The sequence below is a fragment of the Haemaphysalis longicornis genome, unplaced genomic scaffold, assembly GCF_048455015.1.
Source record: "Haemaphysalis longicornis isolate Haplotype H1 unplaced genomic scaffold, Haemaphysalis longicornis Haplotype H1 scaffold_6, whole genome shotgun sequence".
NCBI classification, from domain to species: Eukaryota; Metazoa; Arthropoda; class Arachnida; order Ixodida; family Ixodidae; genus Haemaphysalis; species Haemaphysalis longicornis.
This window is the reverse complement of record NW_027526407.1, coordinates 41,604,040-41,622,876: the sequence shown is the minus strand read 5'-3', so window position 1 is coordinate 41,622,876 and position 18,837 is coordinate 41,604,040. Positions and strand designations below refer to the sequence as shown.

Below are 18,837 nucleotides of genomic sequence, written 5' to 3'. Positions count from 1 at the left end.
CGATGGTAGCGCAATCGGATAGACGCCACTTTTACAATTGAGAGACCCTGGTTCGATTCCGACTAGGGGAGGCGTTTTTTTTTCTTTCAAATTGGCTGTACATGTTGCGGTTCCCTGCCGCTAGTAACCCCGTACCCCTCAAGCCTTTGGGATGGCCAAGTGGTAAGGTACCATTTTGAGGGCGTGGAGGTCCCGGGTTCGATTCCCCAGATCCACCCCACCCGCACTTCTTTCTTGAAGCGCGCACTCTCAACACCTGCTTATGGGCTCCTTGTCTCTTCGCCACATCCGCACGGACAGAAGAACGCCTCTACAGCTCTGCTATTAGAAAGTAGTAGCGAGCAGTCGGCATATCCGCTTTGTACACCTAACGACAAATGCCTAAATCTAGCTGTGGTGAAGCAGGCCAATGAATAATCAGAAACCCTTGCCGAGTATTGTAACGTAATTGTGTCGTCCTGCTGGTCTGTGACCGTATTATTTAATGAATGTGCACCGCTCACGCGATAATAAAGCCTTACTAAAGCCGCTTATGCTGCGGAGGCACGTCTATGCTAAGATATCAAGGAAGAGTTGTAGAGGACATTTCGCTTCTTGAGATCTGTGACGCGATATCGTTGTATTGGCGCCCAGGAAGCGTTTTGGAACGGAGTTATTACTGCATTTAAGACTTGCACTTCACGAGCAATGAGTCACTAGAGAAAGTGTAGCAGCAAGTATTTTAGGGGCGAAGCCCCTTAGTTGCACGGGCTGTTGGCGTCTCCTGCCGTCGTTTTATAAAATCGTCGTCTCATGTAGTCACGGTGCTAAAACACAGGGAAACTTGTTTACGCCTCGCGCTAGAACGTAACGCGTATTAAAAAAGAGCGGGACACTCGTTTACGTCTCGCGCAGGAGAGCTTCGTGCTTCGAAGACAAGAGACCTTTACAGAAAAGCCGTATACCCCCCCCCCCCCAAACGGTTTCATCTCCGTTGGCAAAAACGCCAAGGCGCCAAGAATACTCTTATACACTACATGCGTCGCCCTTCAGCAGGTTTTACGTTAGTGGAGATGCCCGGGATTTTTAATCACCGCTTCCGAGGAGAGATAGAGGCCTCTGCGGTTCTGGGGATTATGGTGGGATCGTGAAAGATTGTAGCTGCGGGTGGTTGTCAACATAGAGAAAAAAAGCAGGGTAATGGTCAGTTTAGCGAGAAAGCGACATTGTCAGTGTTTTAAAGTGTTATGCTATATTGTCTAGGCTGGACTGAACGGTGCAGTTTTGCGTAGGGAGAGATTGAAGATGTTGGTAGTGGAAGGAGTTGTTAGAGTCTAGGAAAATGGGGTGGACAGATGGTAGAAAGCTCAAACATGTAACCTTAAGACTAGGGTACAATATGCGAAAGCGAAAGGTAACGAGATAGTACAAGCTGCCTTCCACGTGTTGATAGAAGAGGAATATACCGTATTGACGCGATTCTAAGTACCCCCAATTCTAAGGACCCTGCCCTAGTTTCGGGGAAAAATCTGGAAAAAAAAGTTTGCATGCGAATCTAAGCACCCCCTTTTCGAAGCAGCCATCGCAAGGAGGTGGATTTCAGACGAGTGGAAGAGGGCTCTAGTTGACATTGTGGCCAATTCATTTATGTAGTTTTCAATTACAAACCGTGCACTTCGACGGAACAGAAGAAGATCTCCTGGGAGATACTGAAAGCGGCAGCCCAAGCGATACAACTCACTCGAATTGCAGTGAAGGTGTCTGGGTATCATACGAAAGCGGTGGGTTCACTGTACCTATTTTTTGGTTGAATATTTGTGAAATAAAACATTGTTCCTTGCGCCCGTCTCGTCGGCAAACGGCCGCGAAAAAAGTGGTCCGGGAGGAGAGTAAGTTTTTCGAGTCTAAGAACCCCCCTCTCTTTGGGTATCGCGATCTTGGAAAGAAGGGGGTGCTTAGAATCGAGTAAATACGGTATAATGTTTGAGTGGTTCTCCCCATAGCATGCGCTTGGAAATGGCTGGGTTACGAGTAAGACGATGGATGTGTTTCCGAATTTAGCAGGGTTTAAAGCTTATGTTTCATGTTCCCGCCAAACATCTTCGCCCACGTAGATTTGTAGATACTTGTGTTGGTTTGTCATCTACAGAGTTTGGGATTCGCAGAATTGAGATCCCTTGGGGCACGGTGAGGTATCGTGTTTCTAGAGTACGATGAGGACACCTTCTTGATGTTTTTTTCGGAAATGGATCCTCGATTAATCACCGATGGCTCCTCGCGACCACGATTATTGCGGTAATTGCGGTCGCGAGGAGCGAGGTTCGTGATTTCACGTGCCTCTTTGTCGGTGCCTCGTTCTCTTTCAGACCCTTCTGCCCAGGCGTCCAGATAACATTAACTTCTTTATTGTGGATGGGAGTATCTTACCAAAGCGGTATTCTTGCTGAACCCTAATGCCTAATTATGGCTATTATGGCTACAGCCTAGAGCCTATAATACAGGCTCTAACGCCATTTTAGTCTATAATGATATTAGCGCATATATTCGGTGCTTGAGCTAGTCGAAATGCGGAGAGGATTGTACCAACTTCCGCTTCTTCGTTCCAGTGTGTAGAAGAGTCACGCAGTCACAAAAATTGCCGAAACAGTTAACTACGACAACTGCTTCTTCGTACTTTTGCACATCCTGGAATCAGTGTAGTGCTACCATAATTTTGAAATCCTGTTCTCATAATTTCGAGTCGACTTTGACCCTATGGTTTGACCTACCGGAGAGCGGAAGCCATCGTGGATATTCGCGGCTATCTTGGAACGGCTGCGCCAACGGCGGTATGCCAAACAATACACACGGTCCATTTCGCGAGCGGAACAAGCCAAGTACGCGGCATATGGAAAGGCTCTTTTCGTCGGTAGATAAAGATGACCACAAAAGGAAATATTTCACAATAATCACAACAAAATATTCTCACGGGACATTGTTACTTATTACTAAATCCTTTATATCCAACCAGCCTCACTCAGTCAGTTACCCAGCTTTCTAATCAATCCTCAAATCAATCTCATTGTTTAACCCCGTACTATATGTAGGGGTGTTTCAGCAAACTTAAGCCGGACTTTCGAAACATGCCGATGCACTCTGAGACGATGTGACCAAATGCATGTTGCTCTATTTTATATGCAGTGGGCCCCACTATTTCTTGCATCTTGCTAATCGGATAATCCATCACGCTTAATTACTCAACTTCTGAAGCAACGGAGCTAGGAAAAAAAATTCAATGTAAAGTTGCAGAGCGGTTTGAGGTATGTCCGAATAAACTGTTACGTCTTTCTATCTATTCACTATTAGTGCTTTTCTGCTTAGTGGAGAACTACAAAAAACACAAGGTGACATGCCTGCTTGCGCGCCCTGATTGCAGTGCTCCCAAACGTTTCGCGCGCAAACAGCCATAGGCGTGCTGCCGCTTGAAAGGCGACAGTTCAGCGATGTAGACGTTAGCACGGAGCAAGAATCTTATTCTTGCTCCGTGGCGTTGGCTGTGCCGTTTACGCCAGCGATGTGCTCCGCTCGCCACAGTTCGTTATAGCGATAAGCACAGGCAACCGTTATCGTTTGCATCGGTGACCTGTCGCTTTTTAAGCGGCAGTGTGCTAATGGTTGTTTGTGCTCCGAGCGTTTGGGAGCACTGCAATCACGACGAGCAAGCGGGAATCTGACGTGGTGCTTTTTTTCATCGCGGACATTATGCATGAGTAAGCTGAAAAATACTACAGAAACTATTTGTTCGGGAGCTTTGCAAACCGCTTTGCAACTTTCTATTTGGGGGTTTTTTTTTGCCTACATTTGCTGCTTTAACAGTTAGCTAAATAATCTTCACAAACTATCTAATTCGGCAAAATACAAAAAATTGTGGCTCCAATCCACGCTGTTAACGTAGTTGGACTGCGAAGCTGAAAACGACACCCACATTGATTACCAATGTGACGTCACTTGAATTCTCACACGGAGCTCAACAAAGAGTGAAACCAGAGACAAGTGAAATGTACCCGTCGCGGTGGCTCAGTGGCTAAGGCGTTACGCTGCTGAGCACGATATCGCGGGTTCGATTCCCGGCCGCGGCGGCCGGGAATCCGGAATCCGGAGTCCTCCACTAGGGCGCGCCTCATCGCCTGCGTTGAGTCTGCGCGTTAAACCCTACAATGAATCAATCACAAGTGAAATGTACTTAAAGGGACACTGAAGTGATATGTAAACATTGCGGGATTACTAGCGCAAATTGTAGTCCGGAGTCCCCAGGCCATGTTTCGACCACTCTAGGCGCGTTTACGCGATTTTATTTAGTAGAAAAACTAATTCGAAAACGCTGTCCTCCTCTCTTTACGCTCGCCCATTTTCTGTGGCGTTTTCGTGTGACGTCAGGAGGGGATGAGCTGGCAATTGGCTGCGCCACGGCTGCGCTACTGCACGGCTACCCGGCCGACAGAGTCAGTCGGCCCAGCGTTTCGTCCGCCGGCCGCCGGCGGGTCGTCGCAATCAAGGAGGTTAAAAAAAATTGCTTGGTCGCAATTCGTTCGCTTAGTTGAAACGAAGCCAGGACACGTTTGTGATTGGAAGAATGTGCCTTTATTTACTTGGTTTGTTTGTACACTGTATCTAGCTCCAAGTCAAGGTCGCTTCACACAAGCGCTGCACATGCGACGCTTCGCTGACTGGTACGCCAGTAGGAAAATATAAGGCCTCTTGAAGGCGGGAGAAGAGTCAGCGAAGTCAATATAGGTACTAAGCAAATAAAATCAACTGATATTTTTACCGTACAGCGTAAAACTAGGGCGCGGGAAGCACTTTTTTGCGCTGGGCGAACAAGCACAGCGGTCAGCAGCACGACTACGCATCTGCGAACGCTTTTCCGTCTACGAAATGCAATTGCTAGACGTGAGCTACTGTGGAAACTCGGGCGACGCTTACTGCACGATCGCAGTACAACAAATAGTCACCTTAGCGGCTTGAAATGCCAAAACTAAATAAAAGTGTAAACCGGTTGTACAATATATACCCTATATTAGCAAGCCTTCGCGTCCCGCTCCGTAGTCTGGCAGTCTGAGGCGCTAGGAATTCTTTGCAAATGTTTTGCGAGTCACGAGTTCGAATCCCCGCGGGTACGTGCTTTTTTTTTTTGTAAGTTAACTTTTTTGTTTTCCGCTGATGTTTTCTATATTGAGTTCACCTTTTTTGGGGCCGCAACGTTCATGGCTACACGAACTAGTTCACAAAACGCGCGCAGGCTGGCACTGGCGCGCTAGCGAGTTCTCGTTGGCGTGCTGTTGCCATAAGCACCGACTGCTTGCAGGCAGTGGGCACAGGCCAGAATGAACACCCTTGGCCTGGTGCGAACACGCTTTTTACGATACAGGCATGAGGGAGGCAAGCTCCAAATATGGGGGAAAAGCGCATGACATTTGGGCGTCTGCGGGTACGCGGAGGGCGTTCATGCACTGCGTAGGTCTCGGCTAGTGAATGCTACGACTACAAGCCGTCCTGGGAGGCTTATCTTGTGCATTTTACAGCCGACAACATGGCAGAAGCGCGGTACGATGATTACTGAGATATTGAGAATGCCCATCCAACAAAGCCATTGGTTATGTTTTACAGAACCGAAACCGAAACCGAAACTTGTGTGATTGCTAACCTTGGGCATCGTCCAATCACGGCGCCCCTCCTCTCAACGTCACAGCCTTAGTTGGTGCGGCCGCCGCAAACCGCGCATGGTAGTTTTTCTTCTTTCGCGCTTTGTAAAATAATTACCGATTTGTCAACCGGATAAACGATGAAAAGTGTGCTAATTTGAGCCAGTCTACGCAGTGCAAGCAAAAACGGGAGCTTGACAAATTCACTTCAGTGTCCCTTTAACCAAACTTTCTATTACTGCACAACGACATTTACGACTGCTTTATGTTCTTCTGGCTGTTCCATTGTTGTCTTTACATTGGTCTACCCAACGTAGCCTGTATTGAAAATAAGTAGCTGCACGGACGCACGCACGCACACACACACACGCACGCACATGCAGGCACGGGCGCGCGCGCGCGCGCGCGCGTGTGTGTGTGTGTGTGTGTGTGTGTGTGTGTGTGTGTGTGTGTGTGTGTGTGTGTGTGTGTGTGTGTGTGTTTGCGCACGCGCGCAGACGCACACGCACACACCCCACACGCACACATGTACGCACACACTCACGCACTCACACTTATACACGCACACAAGCGCGCGCGCACGCACACACCGACGAGTTGTAACAGCACCCAAAACCGGAACCACCGCTTCGCTTTAGCTCCACATTATCCGTTTCTTCTTCAACGCGCCAGTAACGCGTTTAGGCTTAAAAAAATGCAACTTATTTGGAACCCGGACTGATACAACGACGAGGCAAAGCACCCACGGAGTGTGGTCTACTGCGGGTACGGCAGGAGCTTTTCCGCAATGCTTGAAGCTTCTCCGCAATACCCACACTCTAAACCTTTCAGGAACCTAGGAGAACCAATATACTGCAGCTATATTTTATGTACTGGTAGTTTTCACTCCCAGGATGACATGATAAGAAAAACATCGCAGAACATTTCGAACATTATGAGTAATCGTGCTGAAAAGATCGCCGCCCATAGAGTTACGCTCGTTCCTGAGCGCCTAGTGACCGATGGCTGAACTAGGCGTGAGCCGGAAAGCTGGGGATGAATTAATGCATTTCGCCAGCCGAGTTCTCAGGGAAAGGGAAAAAGGCATCGACTCTTCCGCGTAGCGAATTTGTTAAATCTAGGTTAACAGTCGCAACTCATTGGTTACATAGAAATCCCAAACACACGGGCTTCAAGGAAGGTAAAGTGGGAAAACGAAAACCTTCTTTAAATTCAGGAATTCGTCACATAGAGGTTCAGTACATCAGGTTTATGTGTACTAAGGTCGTCATAACTATCACCTAGGCAAGTCATAATGCGTTAGCAGTCAAACACCCTAGGCAGGCATGTGCCGGAAAGATTTTTACAGATAGAGATGTCCTGGGCTGCCCGCAAGCTATTAACTATTACGAACTGAAAAATTGAAGCAACCATAGGCTCTCCTTCCTGGTGTAGCGAATGCTTGAAAAGGTACAGAGAACACGACGTGAGGTATTTGCGAAAATCTCTTCTACTGCGAAGTGGTAACGTGCCCAAAATCTGGAATCCCAGGACCAGGATTTAGAAAAAGAACGATAGCAACATAGAGAAAGGACTATAACCCCCGACAGAGAAATGACTATAGCCGCTATAATGGGATCTTTGAACAGCAGATTCAATTGACAAGTCATCGTAAAATCTGCAGTTTCAGGTACCCTGTCGATGTCAATGTAACATCACGTCATGTGTTTCACCTGGACATTTACCATCACGTCATGTCCTCGGGACCTTTGACAGAATAAACTTCGGTGGTTATACGGTACTGTTGAAACTGCTTTTGAATTATTACATCTATGTTCTTGGCCCTGCCACTACATGCTATTGTAACCGCCTTGGGTACTTAATGTGGAAGGGGAAGGTGAGTTGGGGTTAACACACAGCCTTTGGAATCTCAAGTTTCCTCTGTTTGAGGGGGAAGGGAGGAACTAAGGTGACAACAGCACGGGACAACTTCCTGTGTTCTCGTTAGTTAAGAACGCAATGCAGACTCCAAGTAGAACGTGGTGAGAATTCTCGTGTAGTGTTTCCATTTGAGAACGAGCGCTCCTCCTGTCTATTTTTGTGTGGAGGTACCAAGCTCTTGGCGATTTTAGAGCAATGAACATGTACCAACTCGTTCAGCTCGCTATATTGCTGTGATGTACTCATAATGAAATATTCCATAGCTTTGTGTAGACAATAAAGAACAAAGGAGACTTCCAGAGAGGCATTACTTTCATATTTAGACCACATTTATTCGACCAAAGAGTACAGATCTCGGATGAGCCCATTTTGTTTCAGAGCAACGACGTATTCATTTAACCGCATCATTTTACAAGCCTTATAACCGAAAATTGCGTAAAATATTTCATAAGACTGAAAGACTCAGCGATAAAGACACCAAAGTGGCATTTGATGTGCAAAAGAGACCAGATATATACAGAGAAAACATACACTGCTTTAGTCGTTCCTAGACACAAATGTTCACATTCGTGTGCGGATCCATCTTGTACCGAAGCTTTTGAATGAATGAGGGACCAACTAGCGCATAGAAGGTTTCTGGAGTAAGCAGAGGTACCTTGGCGCAATATAAAACAAGTGGTTTCGTATACCTTTGTTCCTTTTTGTAGCTTGCAATACCCTACACTTAGGCAATTTAAAACATTCGCCAAGCTAAGAATAACATCTGATTAAACAAAGGAAGTAGTAAAAAATGCCAGAATACTCGTTAGGCATCCATGAGGTGGAGTGATTGCAGCTGCTTTATGCAAGGCCAATTCTATCCTCTCAAATACCTCTTTCTGGCACTACTAATACTGGTACTGAATTATGTCGCAGACTCACAAGCTACGACGTGTATTGCATCAAATCGAATTAAACCAACAAAACTTTAAGCAAGAACCTTTCGGACAGCTGCAGCAGTTTTACGTATTCAAGGTGCGTAAAAGACATATTAAATTTTAACAGAAATACACTTATAGGCTGAGCAGTTGCGTTACATTAAATATACAATGCAATTAAGCAAATTTATAGTTGTGCAAGACCTTAAAAGGCTTGCTTAGATGTCCAAAGTCTTATGCCTGCAAGCTTTTGGTAACGTCAGTGGTAGTTACGAAGGTTCACAAAGTGTGGTTTAGTTAAGCGATTGCACATGACATGCTCGTTGTGCATCACAATGCACACAAGCAACATTAAGAAGCCTAGCGATCACCATCCACTAAGGGCATACCGTCGCCACTAAAGAGCTTCACTCCATCCCAATTCTTGTGTTTTGATGGCTGCTGTTTGTATTATGTTCTTAAGGCATGGTCATATCACTCCATCCTTTCTTTAGAAGTTGTGTAATATGGTGAATTTGGCTGCACTGTACGGTTCGGGGTTATCCTGTAAGTAAATTAGTGCATTAGACACTCGTTTGGGAATTTTGTTCAGCAGTAAAGGGAATCGCTTATCTTCTGCTGTTATGTCATTCCGCGCTAACCAAGCCTCAAAGTGATCAAACCATTCTGAGATTTTTCGATGGCATGGTTGAGCAGGCCAAGATAGAAGAAAGCTTGAGCCTTCAAGACGGTTAGCCGCACTTGAAGATGATGTGATTCCGGGGACAACGCCCGACCCTTCAGCTGTTTCGGTCTTCATAGAGTCGGACCCAAAAACGCAATTCCACACCTGTGTGATGAAAGATACAAAACAGTAGAAATGGTCCCCGGCATGGCGAAAGGCTGGAAAGGTAAACACTTGCTCAAATGGGGTAAAGCGCGAAATCGAAACCACAATGTAATTTCGCTGCACGCAAATTCCATCACCAACACGTCAGAAATGTGGGATAGCTTGGATTGAAAGCGATGCTAACTTTAAGGCACGAAAAATGCGAGAAACGGTTTGCTGATTCTGAAAGATGTCATATTTCTCAAAATATTCACGGTATGGTATCGTTACTAAGGTGAGGGCTTGACTATGTGGTGTTTCCGTGAAAAAAAAATGCCGCTACATTTGGCGAGGACTCGTACACTGTATTTATAGTAAATGTTACTAGCGGCAAACCAGCGCACACGAAGAGGGAAACGAAAGATTCCGTATTTATTCATCTAAACAGCTAGCTTTTATACAGTTCATGAAATCTAAAAATGTGGTTTAGGTACTGTATTACGAAAAATAGTGGGTAACTAGTCTTTTACTTTAAAGTGTTTATAACCGAAAGTTGTAAAACACCTGGGACAGCCAAGCCGGTATAACGCTTTGTTTAACCCATAAGATCCCAAGTTGCAGAGCACTCGTTACCTTTGTTTTGCTGATTATGATGGTTTGTGTTTAATGGCAGAAGGCCGACCAGAAAACGAGGCTACTGCCATGGCATTCATAGTCAATTTTTAACAAAGTATGGGCTGCCACATTACCCGTCACTCTAGGCCGCACACAAAACTACTATATATTAGAAAGGCATAGTTTTCTAGTTTCCAATGGCACTCAACAATATGTTTTAGCGGTTATTTCGAAAAAAAAATCTTCTGCTGTAAAAACTTGCATGCATGTCCACTTGCATGCACGCCTGCATGTCCGCAGGTTAAAGAAATATATTCGACGTAGTCAAAATCGTTTGAATATTCCTTCAGAATACATGTCAATACAAATGTCCCCTTTTGCATTTATGTTTTAGCCGAAAACGTACCGTTATGCGGCCGTTACAATGTTCGGTAAACAAACAAATGTAACCAGCAAAAAAGCTTTACAGGGCTAAATGTAGAACTAAAAATTTTGGCCTACGCATTGCTAGGAAACGTTCCATTCCAACAAAACTTTGATGCATCGGGGTAAAGTGTGTTTAGCTGTTTAGTCGTAAATACAGCATTTCACAGAACCTGGTGCCCTTCTTCTGAAGAGTAGCTCATTCCTAGTGAAAAGGCACCACCAATATCTTTACAGAAACCAAAAAGCTGTTCCCTTTGACAAATATTTTTTTTTATATAGCAAGAAAACTACTAATAAATAGCATGTTTTGCTCCCCATGTTCCTTATTATCAAGTGAAAGTGCAATTAGCCCTGCATTTTGTTATTGTAGCAAGTATCCTGCAGCAGCTGATGCCTATCATAAGCCCAGTGGCGACTCCACCCCACCTCGTGGCGAAGCTGTGAAGCTGTTTTTGTGCAGTTTTCGTGTTCTGCCAAAGGGGACGCAAGAAAGCGGACGATACTTGCTTGGCGGAGCCATTTCTTCTTTTTATCTATTTTTGGTTGTGTGAATCGTTGGCCGGGTTGCCATTTGATGATGATTGTGCTGTTTAGTGGCGCAAAGGCAACAAGGCCAAAGAGCAACATAAGTTGATGTTGTGCACCGGATTCGACTACTCATTCAATTTTATCCTGTGCAGCTGATTTGTACCCGCTACGTTCAGTCGTCGCTTTCACCAAGATTACTATTTACCCATTCGGAGCTCTGTTCCGTCGTTTGCTGGTGGAGGGAGGCTCCGTCGCCCTCACGAGATGAAGTTTCGTGGTCTGCTCCTTCAAAATATCCTGCAAGGCTTGAAATGCCACCGAGCAGCTGCCGAACTCCATTCAGAGGGACCTGTGGGCAGATTTGTACAGTGAAGCTGTTAGTCTTTCGGTGGATGGGGCTTTCCCGGACCTTCATGCCCAGACAGAGGTGAAAGCGAAGAGAAGGAGCGCGACATAACTGCTTAGTGAACCCGAAGTGCAACAAAGGAAATCTGAAATAAAAAGAGATGATTAACCCGATAAAGCCACTCACGAGCCGTTGAAGTTAAATAATAATGATGATGATGATGATGATTGGGTTGTATGTTAAGCAGGGGAGAGCAGATGACGCAGTATGTTAAGACGCACTGTGTTAAGCAGGGGAGAGCAGAAAATGGAAGGTATGAAACGAGCAGCTTCGCACCTCCGAGGTTAACTTGCCATCTATTTCTTTTCAACTGACCATTTTAAGAGAAGCTTATTACTTCAAGTGCAATCCAAGAAAACACCTGGTAGTGTTCCTTGACCTTCAAGCTCAGCCAAGGTTCGGGAAGCAAGCACCTCGCGTGATTTCGCGAACCTAAAGGGAGTCCCACCGATCATGTTTACAATGACTCTTGGGTTTTGAAAGCAGCACGTATTATTAATCGATACAGAAAAATACTTCGAAAAGCACTTTAGAGGAACGAGTTCCGGTCAGCTTGCAATGTCAACTCCGCATAACAGGGATTCGAACTTATGCGTGATATGCGTATTTTTAAAACTGCGATACGTCAGCACACTTCAGAAGACTGAAATATTCGTACAAAACTTTCAGTGATAGACAAGAACATTTCACTCCCGTACCGAAACATTTTTTCGAAAGACTGATAATTCGCCTCGATTTGAAAATGCGTTAAACAAGCTACATCTTTATATAAGGGAATTGCACAAACGGCAAGGTGGGAACAATCGGAGAAATGCATGAGCATCTGCGTTGTACTATTGGCGTCAAATGAAACGCGAACACGAAAATATGAATCAAAAAACGTAAAATTGAAAAATACTGTTCGTTGAAGTATCATAATGGCGCGCTATTGGTATACTCGGAAAGCCACATTTCCGGACTTCGTTTTGTAACCAAGCCACGCGTCATTTTGCAACGCGTGACGCGTCAAAAAAAAAAGATTTCTTTGACTCATGCCAAGCAACGCGTCAAAGAAATCGCGCTATTTGCGTGTTCTGATTCATATTTTCGTGTCCGCGTGTCATTTGACGCCGATATTACATCAGTTTTTTATGGTTGACTTTAAACAGTACAGAAATGCATTTCTGGGAAAACACTTTCAGGCGCCACATAAGCGGACCATGAAAAAGTAGCTAGGCTCTAGGGCATTTAATTAAATACATCGATAAGAAACTATTTCTACAATAACTATACTCCTGCGGGGAGGAGACCAGAAGAACCACACGAACCTTGTTCCCATCCTCCATAAACGAGGCTCGGGATGATCAATACGGGGTGGTACCTGGGTATTGTAAGGGGCTGCGCATTGCTCGTATTCACTGACTTCACTGACAAGGCGCGTATGCAGACCAACGTGTGGGAACGCCGTCATTCGTTACGTCAGGCTCCCCGAGATGGCCGTACATGTCCATGCTAAGGAAATGACTTTTTTCACATTACAAACTCTACCTCGCCGAACGCACAGTATTGCTTAGAGTCCACTGTGAGTGCAATTACTAACACCTCTGTTCACACCACCGTTGAGAATCGTGTTTAAATGGGGCAGACGATGCACGCCGGTGTTTTTTTTTTTTCCGAGTGCGGGCGCTGTAGCCAAAGCCGCGCCATGTCCGTGGCGTATTGGCCATGTTGTGGCCGTTTCCAGTGTTGCCAAGGGAAGAAATTGAGAGCTTAACGTTTCAACGAATACCACCTATATCGCCGGGCGCGACCATGAACAGGTGCGATGCATGCTGGTCGCTTCGCAGCTTATGCTTGAAGCGATTGCAATTGTTGCCACTTGTGCGAGAGGTGGGCGAGTGCCGCGGATCGGTTTTGCATGTTTCCTGCTTGGGCAGTAGATTTTTGAAGTTATTCGCCGCTCAACCAAGAATTCCGTCTTTCCCGTTCTTCCCACGAGTCGACCACCCTCAGCGCTTCGGCGGCTTTCGCTGTTGAAAAGACAGTTGGTTCCTTTGGCTTGTGCTTTTGGGTTTCTTGGCTTGCCCCGAAAGGCCGGCAGGTACCCCTCCGCGCCCCTTCTAGCTCAAAGGTTGGGTGTTGTTCAATTTCTAGGCCCTACTGCCTCTTCGTCTTCGTGGTCGGAGGAGGCAGTTGCCCGTGAGATTGAACGGTGTGGTTCAGAATAGCTGTTGTTGTATTGTGACGTCCCGTGCCCTAAACGCATTTCGGCAGAGCTATGTGCCCTCTCAGAGGGATTGCTTACGCGTGGCGAGGGCCGACCCTTCCTTACTGCTTGGCTGGCGCGAACCCGTAGATAGCACATTTGCTGCTTTCTCTATAGCTAGGACAGCGCCACGGTTCTTTCGACCCAGTCCTTTTGGCTACGAATGGCTACTCAAATGATCTGTGGAAAGAGGGACCGCGAAGTTAGTGAGCTGATTGAAAAAAAAAATCACACCATCTCCACGCTGTGAACGATGCTGAAGTTGGGAGGCACTGGGACGCAAGTTGTGTGCATTGTGTGGATGAGTGTTATCGTGCGTGCACGATGTTGAACTCAAAGTTTAATTAATGAATTGGGGACGCAAGTTCTGTGTATTGTGTGGATGGGTGTTATCGTCCGTGCACGACGATGCACTCAAAGTTTAATAAATAATTTGGGGCGCAGTAAGTGCACTGTAAATGACAAACGCCACAGGCAAGAAAAGTCGCGTCCCAGTGCTTCACACCCTCGGCATCGTTCACGGCGTGGACATGATGTGATTTATTAGCCCGAAAGGATACGAAGTGAAATGATGGCTTGCGTGTTTTGAATGTGGTCTCGTGTTTGCGGGTAGCGCCCTCTCGTGTAGCTCGCTTTCGTCGTGGGGAGACACCGTCGGACGGCGGACGGGCATTGCGAGGTATTAAGGTGCTTCGCACGTAAAAGGAGCCTTCGGTACAAGGCGATATGTCAAAAATGTGGCCGCAATGCCGGCCGCTGGAAGCGTATGCTCCGAAGCGAGCAGCACTCATCGTACGTCTTCATGACATGGCGCTACCGTCGTCTGTCGGGCGACCCCTGACGCACGAGTCTTCTCTAGTGAGCCCGCACCCCGGAGCAACTCACGTCACACTCCACGAAGTCCACGGACCACCCCGCATTGGTCGCCCCAAACCCGTCTCGGGGAGTGGGGGAGCAAGGAGTAATCATGGCCCCCTTGGAGGTGAGCACCACGAGCTTTGAGTGCGTGCAAAAATGGAGCAGTTCACATTTATATTTCCCCATTATGTAACAAACTAGTCCTGTGTGTACTTTCTTATTTTCTGCTATTCGAGGCAATATACCTCCCTAGTGGCTTAGTTTTTTTTCAGTACAATTGACGACAAAGGGGTTTTTAAACGTGCTTAGAATTTGAAATAATTCCAAATCGGCTGCGTTTTTGCGATGTCTGGTAATTTCTTGTAGGTATAATTGGATCAATGGGAGCGTTAGCTTCACCTTATTATTTTCTGCCGAACTTAATATTCAAAAATATTTATGTGCTACAAAGATGTACACGCATAAAAATTTACCTCTAGAGTTCCTTTGTGGCTGTCACAAGATAAAGGGGTCACTGCACTTGCGACTTCTGTAACACGCTGCAAGAGGCTAGATTGTAGTGCTTCTTCAGCCTGAAAAAGCAGAACGAAAACATAGCGATATAAATGATATAACAAACTATACTTTTGTGAGCACTCCTTTGCAGCCCTGCCCGCCGTTTTCTTGTTTATGGAAATATTACTTAGTTGTACTTTCATACCAAGGGCTTTTATGGGTGCGTGGTTTCCCTGCATCACCGAAGCTTAAAATAATTTGCGAGCTCTAACATGCAATACTGAGAGCTTGTGCCAGGCCTACACTAGCCAAAATTTATTTTCAATTCCCTTTAACTACATAGTTTCTCCTGTGATTGAATATTCGTGTGAATAATGGCAGGAACATTTTTTATTGAAGTGTTGCACACCTTGATTTCCGGAGTACTCCTAACGGGCGTAGTTCTTGTGCCAGTAGACAGATTGGCTGCTATCTTTATCCGATGTAGGCAAACTACAGCAAATGGATGCGAGAAAAAGAAACGGCAGCGGAGCTACAGTGAAGCTTGGATTTATATTGTTTCCCAAATTTGAAAGCATCGGCTGTTACGCTGATTTTTCCTGCACTACAAAATATTGAGAAATAAAAGCGCTGACAATTATCGAAGCGTACTGTCATTTATCAGCAATCGCATGGCTTAATTATTGTGCCTCCTCGGGCATACGTTACGCCAAATCCCAATAAAATATGCTCATAGCTCTCACGAATTACATAAACATGGCTATAATCTTGAGCGAGCGGTATAATAGTTGACCCAGCCAGTAACAATGTTTTGCTTTCCTCAGCAGAGCACAAGCATACTTGCGATGTGATGGGGGTGCCCACCGCAGTGGCTCAGTGGCTAAGGCGTTGCGCTGCTGAGCACGAGGTCGCGGGTTCGATTCCAGGCCATGACGGCCGCTTTTCTGATGGAGGCGAAAAGCAAAAACGCCCGTGTGTACGAGATTTTGGCGCACGTGAAATATCCCCAGGTGGTCAAAATTAATCCGGAGCGCTCGTCTACTGCGCGCATCATCGCCTGCGTTGCGTCGGCACGTTAAACCCCACAATCAAACAAATCAATGTGGTGGTGGTGATGTTCCTGAAGATATGGCTCTTATCCACTCAAGAAGGTTTGCCAGAAAAGGAGCGTTCACCGAGAGAAACTATATACTCAGTATTTAAAGAATATCATTTAACGAATGAAATTAAAACAGGCGTTTCTGGGGAAAAAATAAACAAAAAAAAACTGCCCGAACATGACAAGTAGCGCGACAAAGTGTTGAAACCAATATAAATGAAAACAAAAAATAAAAAAAAACGGGTGAACTATCTAAAGAAATAAAACGAGAAGTTGGTGAAGGAGAGGCAGAAGACGGGGAGGCACTGATAGCAGTGATCATAAACGCTGAGATCTTCTTGAGGGAAGCCGGGCATGGCCATTCTTGGGGCTAGCACGGGAGACGGCCATATTCCGTAATGAATACGTGTACGGCGGAGAAAAGATCTGCGCGGCTAAAACCCAGCACCTTCGCCCCGAACGATAATATTAGAGGAACACACAGTAGGAGGGACAATTAATTAAACCTGTTTTCCAAGTATTTTTTTGTATAGAGGAGTACCGTCGGCCGTAGGGGAAAACGTGTTCTGTGGTATCTAATTCGTTACAAAATAAATGCACATAGTGCCGAAGGGGCCAGATTGCAGGTGTACAAGTTATAATTTAAATTTGGAACACCACAGCAAAGCTGGTGAGGGTAACCTCACAAGCCCGTGACTGACTGACCCGGCACTTCCATGAGTGCCGGAGGTGCTCGAGGTCAGAACTTACGTTGCAGTTTTTAAAGGGAAGCCACGAAGATGATGAAATTTACAGGTACGTAATGAACATTCTGCACCCATCATTTAACAATCGGCGCTGCGAAAAGGCATGCTTGAGAAAAAAAGGCCCATCTCCCCGCGAGGGGGACTCGAGTAAATGCGTCGCATAGGGGGTGAGTGTATTGCGTTAACGTTTAGTGTTTGGGGAGTTGGTGGTAGTGAATGCGTTGTATCAGCAGCTTCTTGACGTAGTTTGAATGAGTCAAGGATATAAGGCGCGTTCGTAGCCTTTGATCCTGTGTTGGTTTTGTGGCGCAGTGGGAAGAGCACCATGTACCTCGCGTTCCGCCCACAGGTAGTGAATGCGTTGTATCAGCAGCTTCTTGACGTAGTTTGAATTGGTCAAGGATATAAGGCGCGTTCGTAGCCTTTCATTCTGAATCGGCTTTGTGGCATAGTGGGTAGAGTACCATGTACCTTGCGCTCCGCCCGCAGGGTCGTGGGTTCGAAACCAGGCGCTGGTAACTGTTATTTCGTTTTATAGTGTAGGGGGAGGGGTGCGGACCTGTTGTTGAGAGCGAGGAGGGTAGCGTGATGCGGGAGAGTGGGAGTGGGGGAGAGGGCGCACCTGCGCGCTGAGCTGTTGCGGACGGACGGCGGACGCTACATGTGAGTTAAAGAAATGCTCTGCATTTAAAAGAAGACAATCGATGTCAGCAGCATTGGTGAGCCCGTCTGCTAGCGAGCGGTGCCACTTTTTCACTGAGTGGTCAGGACCAATGCACTTGTGTACAGGCCAGCGTCGCCCTTGCCAACAACAGTAGATAACCGTTCTTGAAGTGCCGCGGTTTTTGCTTAGTAGGGCGACGGTTTCCTGCTTAACAATTACAACGGATTGGATTTGTTCTTTCATTTCGAGTCATGCTTTGTTTTGTCGGTCACATCCCTCTTCTGTCACTTACGTGTGGCTACAGCCATTCGCGTCTGTTTCCGAGACCAGGCGCTACCGTGTTAGATGGTATTCTCGAGCCAATTTCTACTTTTACAAACATTTAATTTCCGTCATCCAATGTCTGTCGTATATCTTTTTTACAAATTATCTCTTCTGATTATTCGCTGCCTTTTTATTTAAATCCTTACGTTTCCGGTTCACAGCTTTGGGAAGCGGCTACATTAACCTCGACCTAATTCTATTCCACTATACGATTCCTAACATTTTACTATATACTCGTTCGAGAAGCCTCCATTCAGTCACATGCGTTTCGGCGGAGCTGCGCCAATGTTCATATTTTTGTCAGGAAAATCAGCCATGCAAGTTCTAATACTTTTCTACACCTCTTTCATGAAGTTTCAGAGCACCTTTTTGCGAAATTTGAACCTCTAGTACTGATACGTTTCCAGTTATAAATGTTTTCTGTTTTTTTAGCGCGGTGGTTACCGTGCGCGCTGAGTCGCACGCTAACAAAACAAACCTAGCTAACTTCCGCGACAGGTGACCCTTTAGAGGCCGACTTGCCTGATCACGTTGCTGTTCCGATAGTTTCAAAACGTAAATCAGCTCAATAGGCCACTAGGCGCAGTTTTGGGAAAGTTACAACCAAAAGCCAAAATGTCAACCAACAGTCCTAGTACGTTCGAGAAGCTTCCATTCACGCCGGACACGCTTACACGGAGCTTAGCGAAGTGAGCTTGAAACTAGCCAGCTGAACGCAAGCTGAGAAGTTCAGCTTCTCTTGGGCAGGTTCTCTTTGGCGAGCTGAGCTTCAAACTACCTATTTATTCGTAGCTATACACTTGAGCATGGAAGTGGCTTAGGTTTCCAACGTCCACAACTCAGTGGATCTCATCAGTAAGTCAGCGATTCAGCTTACTCCTTCAGAACCACACATAACAAACGAAACCAGCACGTCATGTAAAATTAACCAGCACGTCATGCAAAATATTGGAACATATAATCTTGAAACACTTAACCGTTTTTTTAGAGACTAAGGGCGTTTTGTCATCTTGCCAGCACGGGTTTCGCAGCGGATTATCGACTATCACGCAACTAACAGAAGTTGTTCATGATTTAGCATTGTCTATTAACAATTGCACGCAAAGGAATATACTACTAGACTTTG

General features: G+C 46.0%; 1 protein-coding gene across 4 annotated transcripts in view; it reads right to left on the bottom strand.

Annotated features, from left to right (window-relative positions):
• Positions 1 to 7,891: 7,891 nt before the first annotated feature.
• LOC144142515 (uncharacterized) overlaps positions 7,892 to 18,837 on the bottom strand; it is a 50,731-nt gene continuing 39,785 nt past the window's right edge. For 2 of the 4 annotated variants that reach the window (XM_077674081.1, XM_077674079.1), the window contains exons 11-13: positions 14,857 to 14,955; positions 11,080 to 11,223; positions 7,892 to 9,326 (exon numbers count right to left, since the gene is read on the bottom strand). In XM_077674081.1, coding sequence (XP_077530207.1) covers positions 8,988 to 9,326; positions 11,080 to 11,223; positions 14,857 to 14,955 — 582 coding nt within the window. In that variant the 3' untranslated portion in view covers positions 7,892 to 8,987. The remainder of the gene's footprint in view (positions 9,327 to 11,079; positions 11,224 to 14,856; positions 14,956 to 18,837) is intronic. The other 2 variants (XM_077674083.1, XM_077674080.1) reach the window with 1 other exon arrangement.